The following is a 23858-nucleotide window of genomic DNA, read 5'->3' as shown; positions in this document are numbered from 1 at the left end:
TCTATTCCAACGTATATTGCTGACATGTTTGTTCCATTGCATGTAATGATTGTCCATACTTATCCTACACGCGTCTCTTCTACGCGCAAACTGCAAATTCCACAGCTTCGAACCGAGTCTGGTCAGAGAGCTTTTGTTATGCGTGCTTCCAGGATTTGGAATTCACTGCCAGAGAATCTTCGATGTAGCCCAAGTCTTGCGAGTTTAAAACCGAACTGAAGCATTGTATTAAAGATAATATTGACAAATAGCTGTTTTTAAATATAATTTTTATTTTGTTGCTGCTCTTTATTTTATGTCATGTTTTCCCCCCATACTTTTTTGTGTTTTTATTAGTTTTTTTCTGATCTGTGCAGCTCTTTTATGAATTTTGTAGGACCCCATGGAAGATTACGGCCCAATTGGGAAACTTTCACTCAATTGGTATTTGTAAATGGGTTATCCTTTAATATAAATAAATAAATAAATAAATAAATAAATAAATCTTTAATTCCAGGTGCTTCCTTCCTTCCATCTAATATGTGAGTAAATGATTCCGAAGATAATGGGGGATGAGCAGTAAAAGGGATATCAGGGATGCCTTCTGATGGTCACTAAAATATTCGTGCATTGCAGAGAAAGTTTGTTCGGTGAAGAAAAGTGAAAGTCTCTAGAGTTTCCTTCATGGAGATTAAAGATCTTCTACCCGTGACTTTGTAGTATTTTCCCAAAGTTTCCGTTTATTTTTGGTATTACTTCACGTAATCAGACATCAACACAGGTCAAATAAGCAGTATCAGTCAATTTCAAGGTAAGGAATAATTTAACAAGGTCCCAGGAACAAGTAGAAAATGAGAATAGCAATAGGATCATCTTGAACCCCTGTTTAAAATCCCACTCGAAATGCAGTATTCAACTTTTCAGAATGCATGTATTGATGTGCAGTCCGTGTTATTGTTGACAAGAAATAATTTGTGACTGAGAATGTTGCGTATTATATAGGGCCTACAATCCCTTACGTTTTCTACTTTACAAGACAAGATCAGTGCACACATACTTTGAAGAGAGTGACGAAAAGCCGTCGTCCCTGTGTTTGTTAGGCATGCTCCCCTACTCTCTCTTCTTTTAAATTAGCCTTTAGTTAATCTTTTTATGTACTTTTTTGGGGCTATTTAAGGTTACCAGATGAGTTGTTGTGCAAAGTTTGTTGATTTTTAAATTTTTACTTGTATATTTTTCTTTGAGTTGTGAACTTTTCTCATAATAATTATTATTATTAATATTATTTAACATTTCCCGTGCATCAAATTTCCGAAAAGATAAAATAAATAAAGGAAGAAAAATAAATAAAAATCAGTAATATAAAATGGAAATAACTTTATTCAATCGTTGTTCACTGTCACTTCACTGGCAATCACGTGTTGCCCATATCCAGGAAGTGGTCTCACTGCGTGTACAAATTACAGCAGACGTTTAGCTCAACGCTATTGGTCGACGCGAATCACCCCACTATCCTCGCCTGAACATGTCATCATCTTTCTCGAATTTTGATTGGTTAGCCCTCTACTACGCGTGCGCAGTCAGTTTGCGGTTTTCTCAAACTGACGATACTGCGATTGAAGACTGTATATGTAGGCATGTACTACTGCAGATTTTCGCTGTAAAATTGTATTTTTCATGCCCGAATCTTGCCGACAGACCCAAGACTAGTAAGGTATAGCATCTAGAGGTAAGTTATCGAATTTTGTCAAATTTTGTCGCGAAACTCCGATTCTGACCTGGAGAAACTCTCGTGTAGTATCGGTCAAAATAACAACAAATTCGATAAGCACTTACATTCGCCGCGAGTTTTGGTGACTGACGGGCCGACTAAATCATCCATAATTTGTTGAATACTCTTCAAAGATTACCTTTATAATTTGTAGGAAAATGCGTAACTCTTTTAAGCATCATGTCTCGAAATACTGTTAAAATTACAACCGCCCAAGTTGTGGTTTGGGTACAGCTCATTTGCATACAGTAGTAAACAAGACGTCCGCGTGTCAACTGTGAATGTACTGCATTCTCCAACAGATATACGTTTCGCCTTCGCAACTGAATCTAAACGGTTGGAATTTGTTGAAATGTTGAGGGTTTTATGTGATTCGACGAATTTCCGTCGGATAGTTTTTGCGGCCTTACTATGCGCAGAATGCTGAACACATGGATACATCGTGTCCTCACAATGACACGATATGGTGTGATCGTAGCCGTATTTGTTTACTCACTGATGTCACACCACGCTTATAAATGCAGAACATGAATACTGGACTCGCATGGCGGGGGTGTGAACGACCCACGCAGAGGGACAGAAATGTTTTTATTTGAGCCTGCTAAATGACATGCAAGTCATTCATATCACTGATACTCCCCCTTTTTCCCAGTTCCAGGTACTTGGTAGATGCCAGCGTGTGGCCATCAAGTTGTATTGCATACCGGCTACACTGTATCTTGACTACATCATATTGCAACACACTACTACCAAAGAAACTTCAAACATGAAAGAAACTGTCGTGATGACTATTGTTGAAATGAGCAGTAGTGATGCTGATGTTGTAACCAATAAACATTTTGGATATTTTAGTCCTGTATATTTTCATGCTGGCTTTGGGTGACTTAAAATGTCAGTGACAAAGTCACTGGTAGAAGTGTGAAAATGTGGAGGAGAACAAAACCAATGGATAAAATCATCTAGTAATGATGAGAAGAATAACAATTGGCATTCAGGTCAACTCGTTCCTTCATCAGAAAATAGTTATTTTTGGCAAGAATATGCATGGGTTGACATACTGCAATAATACGTGTATGTCCAGAGATGGAAGCATATCGTACAAGTTGATAAGTGGAAAATACTACTGCTAACATCCATCCATCCATAGTGATATCAGTGAACACCATATATGAATAAAGGAAGTCAGGATGCTAGGAAATGCTCAAAAGTAACTGCGCAAAAGTGGTAAATGGCGTTTCGAACAGGCATGTCTGTGAAGTTTGTTGCCAGGTCAACAAACTTTCAGGATAGCAGAGAATACTTATTCAGCACTTGCAGCAGCAATTACAGTGGACATGGAAATTGGAGGACATCCTCAAACATTGCTCTATGGATACAGGATAATCATCAAGATAAATTCAGGAAAATATCACAGAGGATTACAAAGCACATCCATATTAATAAAGTTATCAAGCACTGGACAAACTGAATTTGACTGCGTGCATGTGGCTAGTTGGTGATGTAACTTTGTCATGACTTCTTGTTGCCATGGATTGGATGAAAGATATGTCCCATTGGAACTGTGAGACATATTTTGAAGGAAATATAGAAAGCCAAATGATATAACAATGATTGGATACATATAGTTGACATATATCGTGGATATACTTCCATTGCTGGAGTCAAATTGTGAAAATGGTGGACAGAGAGAACTCAAATCATCTAGAAGGTAAGAATCATACTCGGGAGTGCAGTTCTCATGGTTTCACCATAGCATAGACCCTCGAGAAAAAACTTTTTTCTCGAGGGTCTATGGTTTCACCATAGCAACTGAAAACTGGTATACACTATCAACACAGTCTCAGTGTAATTATAAATCACAAGTTGTATCGGTAATATATCTTTTTTTCTCTCCACTACACTATTATACTATATGAAGGATTTGAATTGCATGCTGCTTGTACACTCCTTTGATATACATCATCTTCTGTTGTCTTGGCTTTACAGCGGTTCACAATCAACTTGCATTTAGATTTTAGGAAGGGCTATGACTACTCAGAGATTGATCTTGTTGCTGATGCTGGGTTAAATTTAGAAAATGACTCATCACTGATACGATGTCTGAATTTTAATTCTGATACTGATAGAGTAGTCTGTAGTAATGTGTAAAGATAGTTGCAGGTTTGCTCAGTATGGCACAAGCTGGAGTAATTTATACAAGATATGAAAAGAATTGAGAATCCTATTGGGAATATTAGATGATCAGTTTTTATCACTGATTTCTCCGCCAACATTTTTCTTTGTAGAATATTTTACTTTGCCATACCATACCTTGACAAGCAGCATTGTGAAGAGTACAAAGTACTACCCTCTAATACTAAGCAAATAGATTTACACAGTCTTGCGAATTTTATTTCTCAAATTACAACATAAAAATTCGGACCATTCAGCAGTAATTGAATACCACTTTCTATTGCTTTGTGGCTGTCATTGGTATTATCAATTGCAAACTTGATCACATGTCCATTACAAAAAGTTTTAACTCAAAACACTTTGTGAGATAACATTTTGAAATATGAATGACCCAAGAACTCTACAAGAAGATTGACTAAAGTGAGAGTTGGCGGCGCACACATGAGCAGCTTTTCTGTGTACCTCCAACTCTAATTGTGAGGGCATATCCCGACACTGGAAAATGAATCGTAGTCATTTTGACAAGTCAACATATTTTTTCTCCCCTGGCTGAATTTCGAATACAGTATACTGATATGCAACAGAAAGCAAAATTATATTGCGTGTCTATTGATTCTTTGAACTACAGAATCCATATGCTCGTTCAATAAGAAGTAAATTGTGTATATTGCAAAAAAAATTATCTTGCTCTCCGAAGGATAGGAAGACAGTTTCATAGACCGACAAAAGAGATAAAATAGAAAATGAAAGCTAATCATTCAGCATTAGAGCTCAGATATCTGAACAGCTGCTCATTAAATCTGCTAATTGCTGATAATTATCCAGCTAGCTTGACCTCATTGTTGCACAGTGGGAAAGAAAACATCAACTGCTAATTGATAATACATAGATATAAACAAATGATCATCCAAAATTCATTCAAAAATACTTTCTAACATCAAGAAGCTAGAAATACATAAAGAGAAAAGTTCCAATTGAACGATTACCAGCAAGGCTGTAGAAGTTAACTTGCAAGGCAAGATTGCTGCCAGCTGTAAACAGCTTTATAGAGTCCTTGTTTAATTAATTACATTTGAGACCTTGTAGAACAATGCCCAACACATAACAGTATTGTTACTTGTCATTTACTTTCAGTGTAAAAACCCATTTTATTACACCCTTGAAAGGCCACCTTTTCTTCCACATTGAGTTCCATAGGAATAATTATACAAGTGTGTAGGAAGAGTTTTGATCCTTTGAAAAATTCATTACAGATATCTTTCATGAAGAATTTATGAACAAGTACATGCCAGTGCTTTTTGTTTTTGATATCTAAAGTGCCATAGGGTACCCAACCTTGGCCAGGACAGAAGTAGCTCAACGTACTGAGCCTAGCACCAAGGAGCAAAACAAACATTGATATGCAAAAGAGGGAAAGTTGTCATTTACATACAATGATGGGAAGTTGGAGGTCAGTTGAATGAATTAGTGAATGCTTGCAGAAACCAGCTGGTCAAAACAAGTTTTGGAAAGAAAATATATAAATCTGTCATGGCACAGAAATAGCTTATCTTCGCCTTGCCATAAAATATTTGACCTTCGGTTAGAGGCATCATGACCTCCTCAACACAATTGTGTTGTTGAGATGCCTACATTTATGAACAGAGAATTTCAGATAAGAGAATTGCTCAATATTTGCTCAGTGGGTTGTGTTTGTCCCACATTGAAACGGCAGGTTTTATTTTATGATTCGATAGCTGAAGTGATTTATTCAGAGCTTTGGAGTAGCTTCCTGTGCTTTGCAGCACTGACTGTTTGTCCATTGCTAGTAGTACACTGATAAAGCAACTCGAATAAATAATATACATGTAACCCAAAATGTGCTATAAATTAAATGTGTTTCTTGAAGCTGTGCTGTGTTGATTAAATGTTTTTACCATGTATCTAACACAAAGACAAAGCATAAGTTTTGGCTAATCAACCCTTTTCCTGCCAGACAGACTTACATCCTCTGCTAAGTCAGTAAGTGTCATTGAGCGAAAATCACAATTATTTTTACCCACCCGGCTTGGTATATGTTACATATTTTGCTAAAATCCACCATATAGGACTTGGTGTAATGGTACTTCACTTGTTTTAACCAACTCGAACTGATTGTGAAATATGAACTTGGCAGGATAAGTGTGTATAATCTGCAAGTATACCCTTCAAATGTTCATCCCCGTTTATCATGTGAGCTTGACAGACTGCATCCTCTGAAAACACCAGTTTACCCTTTCACCATCATGGTATGGCCCAAATCCATTGTTTTCAATGGTGATTTTGGGCCCATTTACCAGGGAATGGGAGTGAATTTGTTAAACAGAGCTCTACTGGGCCAAGCAAGTTGTTGTGTGCTGGAAATGTGCAGCTGTACAAGTAACACTGTTGAATGAATAAAGAAAATGGCTCTGTAGGGTACTCTTCATGTCTCTTCTGAATACAAAATTTGACATTTTCAACAACATTGCTAGAGGTCTGGAATATCTCTGTTAGTTAAATATCCATAGTACTGGCCACGTGAAGTCATATCATAAAATATTGTCCAAAGACACCCTTCATATGTTAGTATATTACTGTCCAGATACAGTCTTGCTGTCAGTAGGTGCTTCTGAATCATGGAGTATCATGCTAAAATTTATGGTCAATCTTTGTGTGGTATCTGATCACAGGTGTTTGTTTACAAGTTAAAGTGGTCATCAAAACTGTCTGGTTAGACAGATATGTTGATGATTGACCAGTGCAATATTTACATCGAAACTGAGTTGCTCATCTCATTAATGCTTCCTTGGGCATCAGAGTACTTATTCAGCGTTTGTTGACATTTCAATTGTGAAGTTCATGGATGTGAAGTCATCAACTCCCTTATACAAAAGTTTTGACCAAAACAAAACCAAAACATTGGTTACACAATACTGTATGCACTTCCATGGAAGTTGTAATAGTCATTTGTTGTGAGTAGTATTCATCATATATTTATTCAACAACATGTTTTGAAAACAGGATACAAATTGTCTTTCTCAGCAAATGAATCCTGTGATGCTTGAGTTTTACTCAAATGCTAATTCTTTTGATTCTTGCAGTTTTCAGGGTTTGTTTTGGTTGAGGAACTTCTTTGTCAGATCTTTCTATCATGCTGAAATGTCACATATTTCTGTTTGACAAGTTCGATGATGAACTACGTGTTTACCATTGTACAGTGTCCATTCAAGGTTTATTTGTCCAGTGGAATGTGACGTAAAGAGCTATGGTTTGGAATGCCTCTTAAAAGTTGCAAATTTGCATCCTTGGTTGTTTTTGAAGTTTATTGCAAAAGGATTTGTAAATAATTGTATCCAGAGTTAGAAGTTATATGTTATATTGTGAAAAATGACAGTTTACAGAAATGGCTAGGAAATGACTCCATAATTGTATGATTTCATCAGCATTCATGATGGCAAAACAACAACAAAGAAAAAATTGATAAAACGATTTTAATGCCAATCAACAATGAAAGAACATCAGCAAACAGATTATGCATGATGTGCTTTCCTTTAGTTTGTAGTTTTAAGTTAAAGCAATAAAAGTGAAAATGAGTCATGGATTTTCACATGCCATGTTACTCAATGATCACAAGATGAGATGTGATACAGCCCAGTTTGTTGTGGTATGGAAGTTTGCATGCACTTAGAAAATGCTATGCTTGCTTTCCTTTGAAAAGAAGCCAAAGAATTCATCATTCTGTGCTTTCAAGTCATCGACACCTGTGCCGTAAAAGCAGCACTTAACATTTCTTATTTTCAGTTTTACTTTCAAACTGTACTGTATAGATTTACATCCAGCAAGTTCTGGGTTTACCTTGGGGAGTGAGGGTCACATGGTATGGAACTAAATGTTTATTTTGTTCTCTGTTTTTGATGGTTTAGTGATTTTAAGTTTTCCACAATGTGAAAACAACCTGTCTGGTTTGTTTTCAACAGTCAACTTTTGATATTAATATGGGATGCGGTTGAGTTATTTTAGAATGAAATGAAGCAAAATTTACATGATAATGCAAGAGGCAATGGACCATCTATGATAAAGGTAACTGTCAGCTGTATAGGATACCAGTGTATATTACATGAGTGTAACCACAATAAAGGTTGCTCAGATCTTGTTTTGGTCTGAAATGGCAGATAAATGTAAGCAACAGTGAGGGATGATCCTTTGCATTGTCTGCAGCGCTACTGTCATGTTGTCTAATCCAGACAGATTCAAATGAAACAACACATCCATGTGCAAATGGCAATGGTAATGCAACGTATCTGGTTTCATTGTTTGTCAGGGATGGAAAACCTTGACTCTGTTTCAGAGGCAAACAGCATACCATCCAGTGATATTTGATAGTGCCTGACAGTCGAGGGCATTCAACTTATCCAGGGAACTCAAACAAACATTTGAAATTGTACAGAAAGGTTTGCATCTAGAGTCTTGACCTTCAGTAAAGCCAGGATTGGTGGCAAGGTAGCTCCTGCTGTGATATTGAGTAGTAACATTGTCAGTTCATATTCATAGTGTACTGTTGATGCATGAAATCAAAATTTATTTGAAAAACTTAGTCATTCTGGTAAAGCTCACCTTGGCATCACATGACAAGTAAAAACAACCCTTCAACCTGTGAATGATGGGAGAAATTCATAAACAAACCATCAAAGTGTATGGACTTTGTTTTGAAAGTTGTAAATCAAACCCACGCAGTCAGACAGTTGTCATCTGTAATGACAAAATATGATAAGATAGAATACCCGGTCACTGGACTGGTACATGTAGGTAGGTCTTGAAGATTGGCATCTTGGTTGTCAGAATTTTATACAAGTGGCAGATGGCTTTTGAAGGGATGATGAATGTCAGCCACAATCATTAATTCACTGAGCATTCCACACTAGTGCTGTTGAGTTGTGGAAAAGTAGCAAAAAGTCAAAACCAACACAAACGTTAACATTCTCCTTTTGTGTAGGACTACCCTCATTCTACAACATTTGACACTTCAAGTAAGAATAGATGCTGAGAGGAATAATTTTGTTGATAATAAGTATCAATAATCCGCAAGAAGTGAACTGACAAATAGAGCAATGCATTATGGGTACTTTGATCAGATGCAATAATGTAAAATGCCGAAGAAAGACTCACATAGAGTATACAACAGATAATAATGTGTTTTCTTCGGATATTGCAACAAAGGAAGCCAAGTAGTAATTTTGGAAATTTTACAATCTCTTTTACTCACATTTCAAAAGGGAAGTTTCTCTACACAAAACAACACTGAAAGCATACTTGAAATGAGTAATCCCAATGTACATGCCTAAGTCTGTGTTAAGTGTTCTTCCTTCCTAATACAAGGTGCCATGTCTGACAAAACATGATCTTGCTAATAGAGTGAAACAAAGTAAAGGAGAAGAGATGTATGGTGTATCAGAGTGAAGGAGTTATACTCTGCCAATACTGACATATTGCTCGCAATTTGTCTCCACGCTCTCATCTATTTTGTTCTGTATCAGTCAAAAAATACCAAAGAGAAATTTCTTATGATAAACTTAACTTAACCTTTTGAATTCTAGTACAGTCCTGAAGTCACTTGTCAATAATAACGATGCAATCTACACGTAACATACACAGGCTAGTTGTCAACTCAGCCTGTGTATGTTATGTGTAGATTGCATCATTATTATATTGACAAGTGACTTCAGGTCTGTACTGTTTTTTCCCCTCTATTTTTTTGTTTTTGACAGTGTTCGCGGTGACTTTTTTCTCCTCGCGTACGGCATACGCATTAGTCTGCTAAAATTGCGTAATGGCTGGATTTGAGTGCGTAATTTCACTTCCGCACTCGATTGATGAAAAAACTGACTGCAAAATACAATGTGCCGTTGAATAAACCTACACTACATATTCGGATTGTACGATGTAACATTATTTAATGAAAACAGTTTAACGAACAACTTGAACAATGTTGAAACGTAACAGCGAAGGTTAGACATGCGACCGTCAAAACACATCGGGCAACCCAAAAGTTTGAGTTATGGCAGCTTATCCAGACGGTTTCTGGACGTTTCGGCACCAAGTCGTTTCGGCCCAAGACGTTTCGGCCTTCGAATTTCAGGCCCCAAGTCCGACGTTTCGGCACCGCACCCAAGACGTTTCGGCACCGCTGAAGGCTACCTGTGGGAACTAGTGCTGGAGCGTAATGTTACAAATCAAAGTACTAAAAAGTACAGTGTCAACTAATATTCACGTACATGCTTTAATATTTGTGAGAACATGGGAAGAGACCGTAAAAAAAAAACTTCATATCATTTTCAAATCTGTGACACAAGTTTATCGATATCAATAGCCGCCGACACGGCAAAAGTTTGAAAGCGGTGACGAAACAGCACGGCAAAATTCACACAAAATGCACATAAAGTACTGGTCAGAACGCAAAGGTCACGGTTACGAATATGACGGATCAGTCAATTACTGAATAGTTTGAAAAAAATCGAAACACAGATGCCGAAACGTCTTGGGTTGCAGTGCCGAAGTGACTTAGGCCGGAAATTGAGAGGCCGAAACGACTTGGGCCGAAACGACTTGGTGCCGGAACGACCAGTTGCCATCCAGACACTTCTGCAGTGTTCAAAATTTATCGGGATTCCGACGAGCTCTACCGATGAATCATTTTTTCACGGACTCGTAGAGCAAAGTTGAAAGAAAACAGATTTGTCTGCTTCGACGCCATGCTGCATGTGTGCTTGATCAAAATTGGGGAACAGCGATGATCGTGCACGGTTGGCATTTATATAATTTGTCGCAACATTTCTGTCAATCACTCACTTTCAGAAACTATCGCTCGCCTGAAAATTAGCAACGTAATTCATAGGCACAGCTGACATGATAACGTGCCTAACGTGATAACGTGTGGACTACGATGCCGATTTTTCAGACAACGTCCAGAGAATCCGAAACTTTCCACACAAAATGAGTGATTGACAGAAATGTGTTGCAACAAATTTAGTCTGGTTGTCGCCTAGCTCAAGCTCGTCGGGGAGTGCTTTCGGTGTTATCCTTTGCGTATAGAAAACGCATAACGATGAAAAAAATGCGTAGAGAGTCAATTTCAATGCGTATATACGCACGATTTTTGCGTAAACGCGAACTCTGTTTGATATGAACTACTATACAGTTTCTTAACCTATTCCCAAAGCGTGTTGAGATACACAGTATTCAGCTTGTCAACTCCTGACTGTACATGTGTAAACTGCGTTGTTATTGTTAATAAGGGAGTTTGGTCTGGACTTGAATTCAGTTGAAAACAATATCAGTGCATTAAACACATACAGTATAGATGCCATGTTTCAACTTGATTTGGGGAGAAGAACAATAACTTGCAATTAAGATACAAAACAAAAAAAAAAACAGTGAAAAAAAATCAAAAGTTACCGCTATATGAGCCCCTATAAAGCAAATCACAAACGTGGAATATATACTGCGTAGAAAGAATTGGGTCAGTAGTTTCGCTCCAAGACAGTCTTCTGTATCTTTGATATTTATTACCATTGTGTCAGCTGGTCATTGGTGCAAAGTAGTGAGTGGTTTCAGTGGCATAGAAAACCCAGACTCTCAAATGGGGCTGATGTACTCAGACTGTAATTGTATACAGATTTCAGATGTCTACTGAGACATCTTTTACCTTCCAGGGCTGATACTTCCGCTGAAACCTTGTAAATGTCATCAAGCTAAATAAAGCATCCTTTGGTATTTGGATACTCTGTGGCAGAGTTTCAATGTTTTAGACAGGAATTTTGAAGTTTTGCCATGCCCTGGATAGTTGCAAAGTAGGCCATCTGTATCACTGGCAGTGCTTGCGTCTACAAGTTGCAAAAGATAGGGTACAATTTTGATGTAAGAATTACTGTGATAGAAATGTTGGTATTCTGTTGACTTCAAAACATGGGTGTGTTTGATTAGAAAAACACAGACATTAAACAAAAGTAACTGTCCTGTTTAAATGGTCTGTACTTTTTCCCAACATTTATCAATATTAAAGCAATTGTAGTGATATATTAAAAACACAGCAGAAAAAATTATGTTGCCATTTGCTAATGAAGAAAGCTAACCAATCAGAATTTTCCAAAGGTCTGTTTTATTTCCATTGACTTGTGCAGTTTGAGTGGTGAAGTAAATGGAATTAAATAAATTGTGGGTCAAGTGAATGACCAGAGAAGTCCTAAGGCCAACTGATATAGTAAGTGGAGCAAGTGAATAACAAGACTACTTAACTTGGTTGGGAAAAGTTGGAGTTACTTTGACTGTTTTGGTGCAGATTACTTACAAGCAATCTTCACTCTACAGTTGTCTGTAGCAGTTATATGTAGATGTGAAATTAAATGACACAGATGGAAAAAAAGTTTCTTTTTGTCAGCGGTACACTTTGAATAAAAGAAGGCTTACAAAGATCCAATGCCATACTAATTTGCTTGCATCATGTTCATGACTTCCGCTGATTGTTCAACTGTTCAAAGGTTTAGTTCACTCAATGTTAGCTTGAGCTCATTTCTGTCTTGAACAAGTCAGGCAGATATAATTTCAGACATCTGTAGACAGGTAACCAGTTCTAATTTTTTTTGCAAAAGTAAAATACTATGGACAGTGGCAAAAAGCATTCTCATGGAATTTTGAAAACAAAATTCTGTGCCAATGGGGCTTTATTTGAATAAGTCCATTGTACACATCGTTTGAGCTGTCAAAATTGTGAAGATTCAACAACATGCATTGCATTGTGGGTAGTTTGTCCAGTCTCAACTTAACAGTACTTCATGTCAGTGAACTGACCAGTTTTCCTTTCAAATCCATCAGACAGTCTCTCTCACTATTATATTATTACCCCATTTTATTTGACAGTTTCCATGTCTGCTTTGAAAACCCACAGGGGGGTTTATTGTCTGATGTGGAGGTGTCCCATCATGGTGGGAAACCTTGGCTAAGCCTCAAGTGTTTTCAGCTGGCTGGGGATTGTATGTAAATTATGCTCTGAATACATAATTAATGAGCCAAGATGACGTTATGCAATCCACTTGCAGTTTTGTTGATGGTACAACAAACTTTCAGGCTGAAAAATTCTCTGTATCTCAGTATTCAATTCCGTTGACATGAAAACTCATTGCAATACAGGAATTCAAATCATTAGGATGTGAAGGTGAAATCAATTCATCAAATAAATGTCTTAGCAGCTATGTCCTTAAAAGTTTACTAAATTTTGAGTTTTACTATTATGCATTCTAGTGGGATGGTGTCCTGTAAAACTTCAAAATCAGTGCGCAGTAACTGCGTATTTGGTATCTTAATAAAAAAACTGGTTTGGACCAGCAGAGGTACAAGTGTTTTTTCAATGATGATCTCACAGCACAATGTCAAGGGTTGTACCCAGCTGGTAACCTTGACATAGTTATTCAAATGAAGGTGAAACTTAACTGTCCCTCACAGTAAAAGTACTAAGGAGTCACCTTTGTACAGCGATTCCGATGGATAGAGACATCCAGGCAACCTGTGAAAATGTTGTTTATCTGAATCTTGCTGAGCAACTGACAACTGTGTTGTGTTTGTGCGATTCAACAATGGGTCAGAACAGTTTATCCCAACTCTGCAGAATATGTGCAGAGCCCAAAAGAAATTGTGAGTTTCTAATGATGTAGTTTTAAACTTTAAAAAAAGGTCATTAATATTCATTAGATTCTATACTATTCTTTCTTGGCAAAAATTTCAATTTTCAAATTATTATAAATGCCACGAAACATTTCACAAACAGTACACAGAATTGTTTCAGTTCAGAATCACTGTGGTTTGATTCGTCAGCAAACCCCATACAAAATGGAAAAAAGATTTTATAAAGGGCTTGCAGAGCTTTTCAATAAAGTGGCAAGATTCGTAAGATTAGAACTGTCTCAGTGTGCTAGAAAAAGAACAAGTTTAGTATAACTTGTACTACAATTCTATAATTGACTACTAATAATTGACCTTATATCAAATGTAATTTTGGTATTTTTTCGGAGCATGCAATGGTTGTTCTGATTCAGCGGAATGTGTGAACGCTGCCAAGGATGGTATTGTGCAAAGCAACAGTATGGTGTGTTGTTCTTGCTGTAGTAGAACTTAACAACCACACTGTATGTTTCAGCAGACATTTAAATGCTGAACATGCGACCAAAACTCACCAATGTCAATATTGATCAAACCTTTAATTATTTCAAGTCGGTGTTAAATAATTGTCAAGGTGCATGTGTGATGAAGAACTAACTACCCTAATGATTTATAATTCAACATGGTTGCTAAAGCTTTATCAACTTGTGTCAACTTTCAAGTGGGTGATTTACACAAAATATGTAGAGGTTATGAATTCTGCATTTAGTCTTCACAAATGACTTCATAGAGCATTTATCAATGAGGGTCATTTTGCCAGGAGTGAAAGTATTATGTTTAATATGGTGAATGAGCAATACCAGTAATTTCTAATGCTGAATCCGCGTTCATAATGTATTATACATGATAGTTTTTGAACAACAGGAGTCTGGCAGCCACCGTACTGTATCCTTATGATGAGGTGTACAAAGGACAAAGAGTAAAATCTGGACGTCTTTCTGGAAATTTCCGTCTGAATGTTCCATTTATGATTAACCGGATTTCCATCCTGCCTTGATCAGTAAATGTAATAATCAGATCCAGAAATAGATTGAACGTATCAAAGGTATTGTCAGTCGAGATCAAAGTACATCCACCCTCGCTAATGATGAACCAGCCAAGTGTTACGAAATCTTGACAGCCATAGCAACCGGCGATGGCCACAAATTTGAAAAACAGAGAGCCATATAAACAAAATTTATGTTCTAGAAACTTCTGTGGGGGTGGAAATTTAAAGATTAAGTAAACACAAACTCAGAACAATGTGCCAACAGTCATAAAATTATGGTTGATAAGTATTATGTTTATCATTCATCGGTTCTGAAGAATGAATTCTGTGTACTAAAGAAAAGAAACAAGCTTGATTATTGAGATGTATACCGCAAAGTACGGCAAAAAAAAAGGTAGATAGGAATATTTTTTGACTAAAGAGGCAATGATATTGAGAAATCAGACCATTATAATCAGAAAGGATCTTAAATAGCTGATTTACGTTTTTTTCCATTTCAGTATTAAAACTGAGAGAGTGGTTATTGGCCTTGCATTGTGTGTCTGCTTTGACTATTGAAATCACACACTTGAAAACAACTAGAGGATTGATGCATTTTGAAAGGACAAACGATTTGCCATCCAAAGAAAGTAAAAGATTATATTGGAATTGTCCAGACTAGGTCATTTGGCCTTGCAATCACAGCAACCGTACTTTTAATTAATAAGGCTGTCATTGCAGGTCAGTTAGGTGTAGCCATTGTATGTAAATGAGAAATGTAATATCCCACACAGTACACTCAAGTAAAGTACGTGAAATCATGACAGAGAATTCGCGCAGGCTCTTTTCACCTCTGTTCCTTTGTTCAGAGAAAAACACTACCTGTTCACACATTTATAATGCTATGATGTCATAACCATGCGCTAACACTCATTGTTCTTTCAGATATATTTGCAAAGTGCTATTTTTCTGTCTATAGTAAGTTTCACAATAATTAAAAGTGTCAGCGTCCCAAGTTCTTATGGAAGTGAATATACGACATGGGTAGATAGGTGGTGTATTTTCTTCATTATGGTAAAATATGCGTGTTTGTAGAAAGGAAAGTTCATACAAATTTTGTGTCCTAATATTGACAGTAAAACCAGATTATTTGGACAGTTGATAGAGTGCTTTCAAGTGATTGTTGTTTATTCTGTCAGCATCTCGTCAGAAATATTGTCGGCAAGAAAAAAGTAATACTGTGGGGAATTCACTGTTTTTCCTTACAATTACACATGTTCAAGTGTTCGTAATAAAGCAAAGATGTAGACGTTATTGCTTGGATACCTTACAAGATATCTGTGTTCAGGCTTTACATTACATGGTAAGAGCAAGGTGACCATTGTGTTTATGATGAGCAAAGTCCCAAATGAAGTCAAGTGACTGTACCATGTCCCAATGGGAAAACCAGCCAAACTCACGGTGGCAGACGATGAAGAAAGACTGCTGATTCAGCACTTTTTCTTCCCAACTTGTTAGTGTGCCAGAAAATATTTGAAGATAGTTTCCTAGCTGATTGTTTACAGAATGTTATCTCATAATGACAAAGAGAACATTATCATTTTATTTTTTTTCACACTGTAGGGTGTCGTCATATTTTGAGAACAGCATAACTTTCTGTTGATTTTTATATCTGGAGTGTTTGACAGACCTTTCCTTTTGCCCAAAAGTCTTCTATTGAGATTTTAATGATAGTTACTTCGTAAATCTTCTGCCCTGATGTACATGCTCTCAGTAGTTGAGTGAAAATTTCTTTGATTGCTGCAATAACAGCTGCTAGCAGCTTAATGCTCTTTTTACCAGGCTCCATAGACAAACCGCAGAAATAACTACAACTTGGGAGAAAGAGGATTAAACTACTTGTTGCTCCCAGTGCCAACTAAAATGATGTGATATGATGTAATAGCTATCCTGCATTGCGTTGTATGTAGTTTGAATTCAAGATGATTGATCAAGATTTCAATTTACTGCTAATTACAGAATTCTTCCCCTGAATATTTAGGGACACAGTAAGAGAATGTTTTGGATGAAAGAAGTCATGTTAAGCTATGTCAAGGAATAATCTGTTTATCGCTGATGAAAATTAAGTTTTATTTTGTCGTTGGGAATAATACAGTTTTCGGACATGTCACCTAGTGCAGGATATGTGATAGGGAAAAAATGAAATCACCAAAAGATTTAATCGCACACTGTCACTTGCAAATCAGTTTCTTCTTATGAAATTTTGGAGAGGTCTTTTGTATAGTGCTGTTTTTCACATGTCCTCAGAAAGGGTCTTTCTCTCTGCTGCTGGCCTTCAGAGAAACAAACGACAAACAAGTCGTGTGACAAACAGCGTTATATTTGCTTTGCTAGATTTCATTGTCACCATCAGATTAAGTGTACATCTGCGCAAATAATGGTAAATATTTGAACCACTGATAAGAACAAATGGGACACATTGAAGAAGATGTCATCAGAGATGCAATCATAAGTCGATCAGCACAATTCAAAATTGCGTTTTCATGTTTCCCCAACTCTTCAGATCCCCTGAACAAATTTGAACCTTTGGTATATGTGAGAGTGCTTGAAGAGAAATTGTAGAGTGGTTGATCAGGCAACTAGATTGTCACAGAAGACATTGCATCTTCCAATTTTCATGCTAAATGGCCTTACTGTTGTGTACTTGAATACACCAGTAGATGTCTGCAATGTTATGTTTGAAGGCCATGGGCATACTGCAAATGGAATATGCACTCTAAGTTGAAGAACCGTTTCTTAAAGCAGCAAGTTGGAAAGGTGTACCGGGGGTACATTGACAATAAATGATTTCAACCTCGGAGCTCATTTTGATTTGTGATCTATAAACCACAAGGGAAAAAAAAACTGATAGCTATCTATACCAACCCACTGCTGTCTGATACCAAACCACTGCATCAGCCTGCATTGACTGAAATGAATTGCAAACTTGTCTTGTAATCGTATGCATGTGGTTTATTTCAAGTTTTGTAAACCTAAAACACAGTACACTGACATTTGTATGAAGCGCATCACTTTACTGGCTCTGCTAGAGAAAGTGTTTTCCAGGAAAAGAAACTTTGGCCTCAACAGATTGTGATTTAACATTCGGAGGTGCCTTTCACTTATCACAGTTTTGACACTGTGAAAAATTGTGTTACATAAGATTAAAAGAAATGATCACTTGTAGTGCAAGCCTATTGCTGTGTACAAAATGAAAACAGATTTTTGAAAGATATACTAGAAAAGTCGACAGATAATCAGATTACGTAAATCTGTAAGATATGATCGATATGACACGGATGTCCATTGCCACACATTTCATCATCAAAATGAAGTCTTATCTGATTTTGTGGAAGATTTACGTCACAGGGCACATGGTTGCTTGACAGACAAATAATTTGAGGATGGCATAAGTCCCCCTCCATGGAAAACCTTATCGGGTTCCTCAATCAAGCTTTTATGAATTATGTCTGATAAAAAAAAAATTTCAAAAAAAATTATTGGTCCAAAATATAGTCTTCAAAATTCTTTACTGTACCATATATGCAAAGGATAGTACATATGCATAGGATTTAATCAGTTGGCATTTAGAAGATGTCAATGTCTATCTAGTCCAACGTACAAATTATATCAGTTTGCCACCTGGCCTACAGAGGAATGATTTCTTACCAATTGCAAAACACAATTCTCCAGTTTCAAAGTCCAGGACCACTCCTTGGGTTAGTCATGATTGGGGTACTTTGATCTGAATTTTCGCAATTGCTGTTAATTCAGTTTTACTGCACATACGTGTAAAGTGACATGCCATATAACGTAACTTCTCATAGAGTCTGTATAAGGTATAGGAATTGCCTCAGACGTCACTCAGTATTATGGAAGGTGAAAGGTTATTTTCTTGTCTGTTGTAACTCTGGTTAGACCCAAAGTCAGAGATAGCTTAAAAAGCAAGAATTTTACCACTTGAAATAACTGTACTGTCATTTCAGAATTTCAAATTGATTTCAACAATCACTGAATCAAAGCCTTCACTCAACCACTGTTTAATTTCCTTTGTCTTTTCCTGTACTCAGTAACATTCATTCCTCAACAACAATGCAGATTTTTAATTCTCGAGGGTATTCCAAACGGAGCATTTCTGTACATCAGACAAGGTTCCTTTCTGTTCTATTGAAGACTTCTCTCAGATTTCTCTTGTGAAAGAGTACATAGTGTTTCTTATTCAGTAGATGATGGTATTAAAGTAAGAGTGCAAGTGATGAGGACAGTATTAACACGCAAATGATCAATTTAGGTTACCTTTGTACGGTACATGTATGTGTGTAATGCATGTCTGAAATCTCTCGATACTTTGATTCACATTGATCTATGTATCAGTGTATTTGTTTGTAAATTTGGCTTCAGAGACACTTAGAATATTAATTTCAACCAAAGGATGTTTTTTGATTGAGAGTCAGAGAAACCATTTGAGTCAATGGGTTTTAAAAAGTTATGAAAATACAGTGATACAAGTGCACAGGGCCAGGAATACCGTACTAGTTACATGTAAGTGTGAGTTCCAAACTGGTCTTGGCTCTTGAAAGTTCATATGTAGATGTTTGGGTACAGAAAAAGCCTTGGTTTAACTTTCATAGTGTAGGAAAACGAACATCCTCACCAATACAATCTATTCAGCTACGACTCATACGGATGAGACATGCCGATAGAGGGCGCTCATTAAGAATCTGAGCCATTACAGAAGCAAGTTTATCCTCCTTGAAAAATGTACTTTTTTGATTTTTCAGCGTTCTTTTGTATGAATGAATCCATACGTCTCAAAACAAAAGTACTAATCAATAGCAAACCATAAAGGAGCTGATTACTGTTTAATAAGACTCAAGTATCGTCCTTGCCAAGATACTGGTGACCCTGTCCTATTTCAGGGCAAACACATGATATAAGATTACCATATTTGGAAATGCCGTAACTTATTTTTCTGAACCTGATAAGATTTTTACCAGATGTATTGCTTACTCAATATGTCAGATTTGTTGCCGGCACTCATGAAATTGGCCAAGACACAAAAAAGATTGTATCAATTTCACAATATAGGGTATGAGTGTTCCATTTTGGCGTCCTGAAGGAAACTGTGCTGCTAATTCAGCAGGCGAGTGCATGCTTCAGATTAGGTCGCCAAAGTATGTTAGACATGAAGTACGTTACCAGCCCTTCTGTAAAGTAATTTCAGTTTCCCAACATGTACATTTCACCAACACATGTCTTGTATTTTCAGTATGTAAGCCTTCCTTCATTATTGAAACCATTCCGTCATGGAATTTCTAAAATTGAAAGTACATCTCAGAGCTGTTTTTTCAGATCGATGAATAGAGCATGAACCACTTGATCTCTTTCCTGAAAACGAGTGTAGTCATTTCAAAAATACAATTGTTAAACTAAACTAGACATTCACCATCATGGCAACCAATTTCAATAAAGTCACACAAGTCTACTAATTTTTGGTAGTGTGTCTCTCTGACACCAGAACTTTTTGGGGACTCCCTTTTTCCTCTATTGGTTTGAAGGGTAAGCCAAAGAACACATTTGACTCAAGAACTAATACCAAAGAATCAAAATCGCATATTTCAAGATAATGACAAAATTTAAGAAAATCATTGATTAGGAAAATCAACCAGTATTTTCTGTAGATGGTGAGCTAGCACCGCCAATACATACAAGCAGTATCTCACTATAAACCTCTGCAATGGAATGGAGCAGGGAATGACTTCTTTCTATACCAGTGCCTTCAGTATGGTTTGGGAACATGAGTACTTGCTTTTTGAATGGTGAACCCTGGTCCTATTTCTAAGGTCGCCTGGTATTGTTGAGTTGATTCACCATGGAAGAACCCTGGTAATAACATTACTGAGGAACCTTGGTAAAATTCACCTAGGTACACAATACCCTTGAAAAAAACACTGCATACTTTATATTTATAAGGTCTAGGAGAACAGTGGAAAAAGGTTCTTTTTTTTCAGGATGGTAATCAATGATTGCTGTACTACAATACACACTTCACTATTTCTTATCAGAGATGTAAAAGTTTCTAAACATGTGGATTACAGAGATGCACAGGACCAATGAAGTTTTGCCACGTGCTGATAACAGCAATCACTCAGAGTAGCGATGTCATGTGACTTCTTTTTGATCATTGTTCTTTTGAACCTGATAGGATGAACAATTGCGTCACACAAACAGATTAGAACCCATCCTTTCAAGATCCCTGTTGGAGATAAATTTCCTACTCTTTATAATTCTAATATCTCACAGGAATATTGACTGATAGGACTTTTCATATTCAATAACCACCTTGAAAGTTTTGTGATGGTTCATCATCAGTAGTACATGCGTTTTTCAATGTACGTTTTCATGATTTGGAGATGGTGTGGCTACAGGATCCACCAATCTCCACTTTTTAATTGAATTTTATGAAGGCACTGCATCAGTCATTTGTATTCATTAATCAAAGCAGGCGCACCCAAAGACCAGAAAAAGTCAAACCAAAAATTTTTGTATCGTGTACGTGTGCTAATAGTAATACCCAGGATGTGCGGTGTGTTATTCCAAACCCATCCATGTTATCACACTCATCAGTGTTACTTGTCAAATCACAAGTGGTTAACATCAGTTAGTGCTTGGTACCAATAACATTTCCAACTCTGGTTCAAGTGTTATTCAACTATGAGATTTAGACGTGTCCTTGTACACTATGTGATGGCTCTAGATTGTCATTTGAAAATCCACCACAAAGACATCTTTACAAATTAACACAGATCAACCATACATGCTCAGTGTAGGTCCCTTAAATCATGTAAACCTCTGTGTAGCCATTAACTTACAGAGTCATTAACTTACAGAATCATAAAAATTAGCTGAGTCATGATTAGCTGGATATTAGGAAAGCAGAATATTTATATGTTACGCAAGTTTTGTTGGTCAAATTAGTCTACCTAGGGACATCTGACATAGAGATTACAAAAATTGTTATACTGCATCACAACACAAGGTGTATTTGCAATTGAAAATTTGATATTTATTCCATAAACTGTAGAGTATCGCACAATGGCAGACAAAGACAAATAAAAGAATAAATACTTTTTATGGAAAGTAAGTTAAACATAAGTTACCATTTTATGGTAATGGCAATATTACAATGCGTAATTAAAGGGTGATAATAGTACATTGCAACAAGTACTGTATGTACAGATTCAATTTCACATCACTGGTTGATGAACGGTTTCGTTTATCTGCTCAGTGCTTCAAAATGTAAGTTGCTGTCAAGCAATTTGTCTGTTATCCTTGTCTAAAACACCATTCCCATCATGCAACGATAACCACTGTGTAATGGTTGCCGCTGAATGCTGAACAATGTTGCACTGACCAAGAATTGAAGTGGAACACTGGGGCAACATGCTGCTCCAGACTTCATATTTGTTATTTCACCTTTCAGTGTGTTTACAAAGTGTCACATTTTCAAGTGTGTTACTGTCAAAGGCTGTCAAAATTGATCAAGCTGTTTCATTTGTCATATCTGTAGGTACCTGATGAAAACTTTCTTCCTGGTTGTGGTCTACTTCTGTGATGATACAGCGGAGGGTATTATTCACTTGGACATTATCTGTTTCACCTGAGAAAGTCGCCGAGTTGCCAGGCTCATTCTGGTCTGGTTTCTGCAAGAAACTGTGAAGATCACCTCGGAGGGTGGAATCGGTTTTCTCTGGGAAACTTGGGAGATCGTCTTTGTGATGTGTTTCCTCAAGGAAATCGTCTTGCTGATGTGTTTCTCAGAGAAATACAAGATGACAGTGTCTCTGATTGAAGCAAGGAGACCGGTGTACTCGTCAGATTCGTCGTTGATATGGCAGTATGACTTTATGGATTCCAGCATCTGTTATGAACAAGTACAGAAATATGTACACCTGAGTTAGAAATGACAGAGGCATCTACAAAGTAGATTTTGTGATGCACTGTGAGCAGACTAGGACCGCCATCTTGTGACAAACAATTATCAAGACTTGAAAACATGATTTCAGTTGCTTGTTTATCAAAGACTTCTATTTAAAACAATTCACTGCAGTCAATAAATGTCACATTGTAAAGTGAACTAGACTGTTGGTTGTGCGTTTACTCTATTTTATGCATGCTTAGGGTGAACCTGCACACTGTATCAGTGTATGATTGTAAGGAAATTTCAAATCAATGCAGATGGTTCCTTTCTCACAATACCTGGTTTTGATATTGAGATTCAATAATGTCAGGACACTGTTTTCCATTAAACTTAATCTCTGTACATAGCACGATAGTAGCTGAGCAGTGTCCTTTCATCAAAATTGTATATTGTACTGGTAGTTTAGATAACTGCCCCCAAAATACTGGCATAAATAAAGGACTCTACAAGGTGTGTAATTGTGTTACCATGACTGATTCCAATCAGTTATGGAAGTGAGAACAAAACACTGCAAACATAAAAGCAGAGCCCGGCCTAGTGTGGTTAAAGTAATGAAGATCTGAAGTCTTGCTATGGCTAGTAAATCAGACCATACCAAAGTTTCTGCTGAGGGAGGGAGGGAGGGAGGTAGGTGGGTGGATTGGATGGCCATAGCAATACATCACATTCAGTGAGAACAATACAGGTGGGTGAATGGTATGTTGTAACTTGAAGAATACATGTAGGAGTCCTTTATAAGAAGAGGGTAGGCATGAAAATAATTTTTATCTGAATCATGATTATTTGATTTTCCAACGTATTTTCCAGAAAAGAAAGCAGTTTACATGTACCCCATAGATATGGTGGTAATTACAATGGTTGCAGTAGGTTATCCTCTAACTTTCATTTAGCTTTGTTTTAGCACATTAAAAAAACAACACTTTGTACAGCATGTGAATTGGGAATACTGCAAAACCATACTGAATATACCATTTGTACGTACAACAAGAGACCCTTGGAGCTGAAGTACTCCAAACTTTCATGGGTGGACTTGGATGGCTGAAAACAGGCAAACATGGAATAATCCTCTCAATGTTCTTTAATAGAAAGATTTCGTCCTGTAAACACGTGTTGTTACTAATGAAGTTACCACGTTCTTGGACCAAATTAGGTCATTAGTGAATAGATTGCATGTACTTTGGTTTGGCCGTTGGACATCTTTAATTCCTCTAGCAGATAAGGCATGTTGTGAACACAGATGC

The 23858-nt window shown here is 37.0% G+C and overlaps 1 protein-coding gene and 1 long non-coding RNA gene across 2 annotated transcripts in view; one reads left to right on the top strand and one right to left on the bottom strand.

Moving 5' to 3' along the window:
- Positions 1–1540: 1540 nt before the first annotated feature.
- On the top strand, positions 1541–22773 carry LOC139139202 (uncharacterized). The gene is made up of 3 exons (XR_011553749.1): positions 1541–1708; positions 2403–3458; positions 22207–22773. It is a non-coding gene; the product is annotated as an uncharacterized lncRNA (long non-coding RNA).
- The window catches only part of LOC139139200 (histone H2A deubiquitinase MYSM1-like), a 34602-nt gene continuing 32424 nt past the window's right edge, over positions 21681–23858 (bottom strand). The window contains exon 21 of the mRNA XM_070708027.1: positions 21681–22557. Within this exon, the coding sequence (XP_070564128.1) occupies positions 22273–22557 (285 nt within the window). The 3' untranslated portion in view covers positions 21681–22272. The remainder of the gene's footprint in view (positions 22558–23858) is intronic.

This window comes from Ptychodera flava, chromosome 8 (genome assembly GCF_041260155.1).
Source record: "Ptychodera flava strain L36383 chromosome 8, AS_Pfla_20210202, whole genome shotgun sequence".
NCBI lineage: Eukaryota > Metazoa > Hemichordata > Enteropneusta > Ptychoderidae > Ptychodera > Ptychodera flava.
Note: the sequence above shows the minus strand (reverse complement) of the source record. Positions and strands in the feature narration are given on the sequence as shown.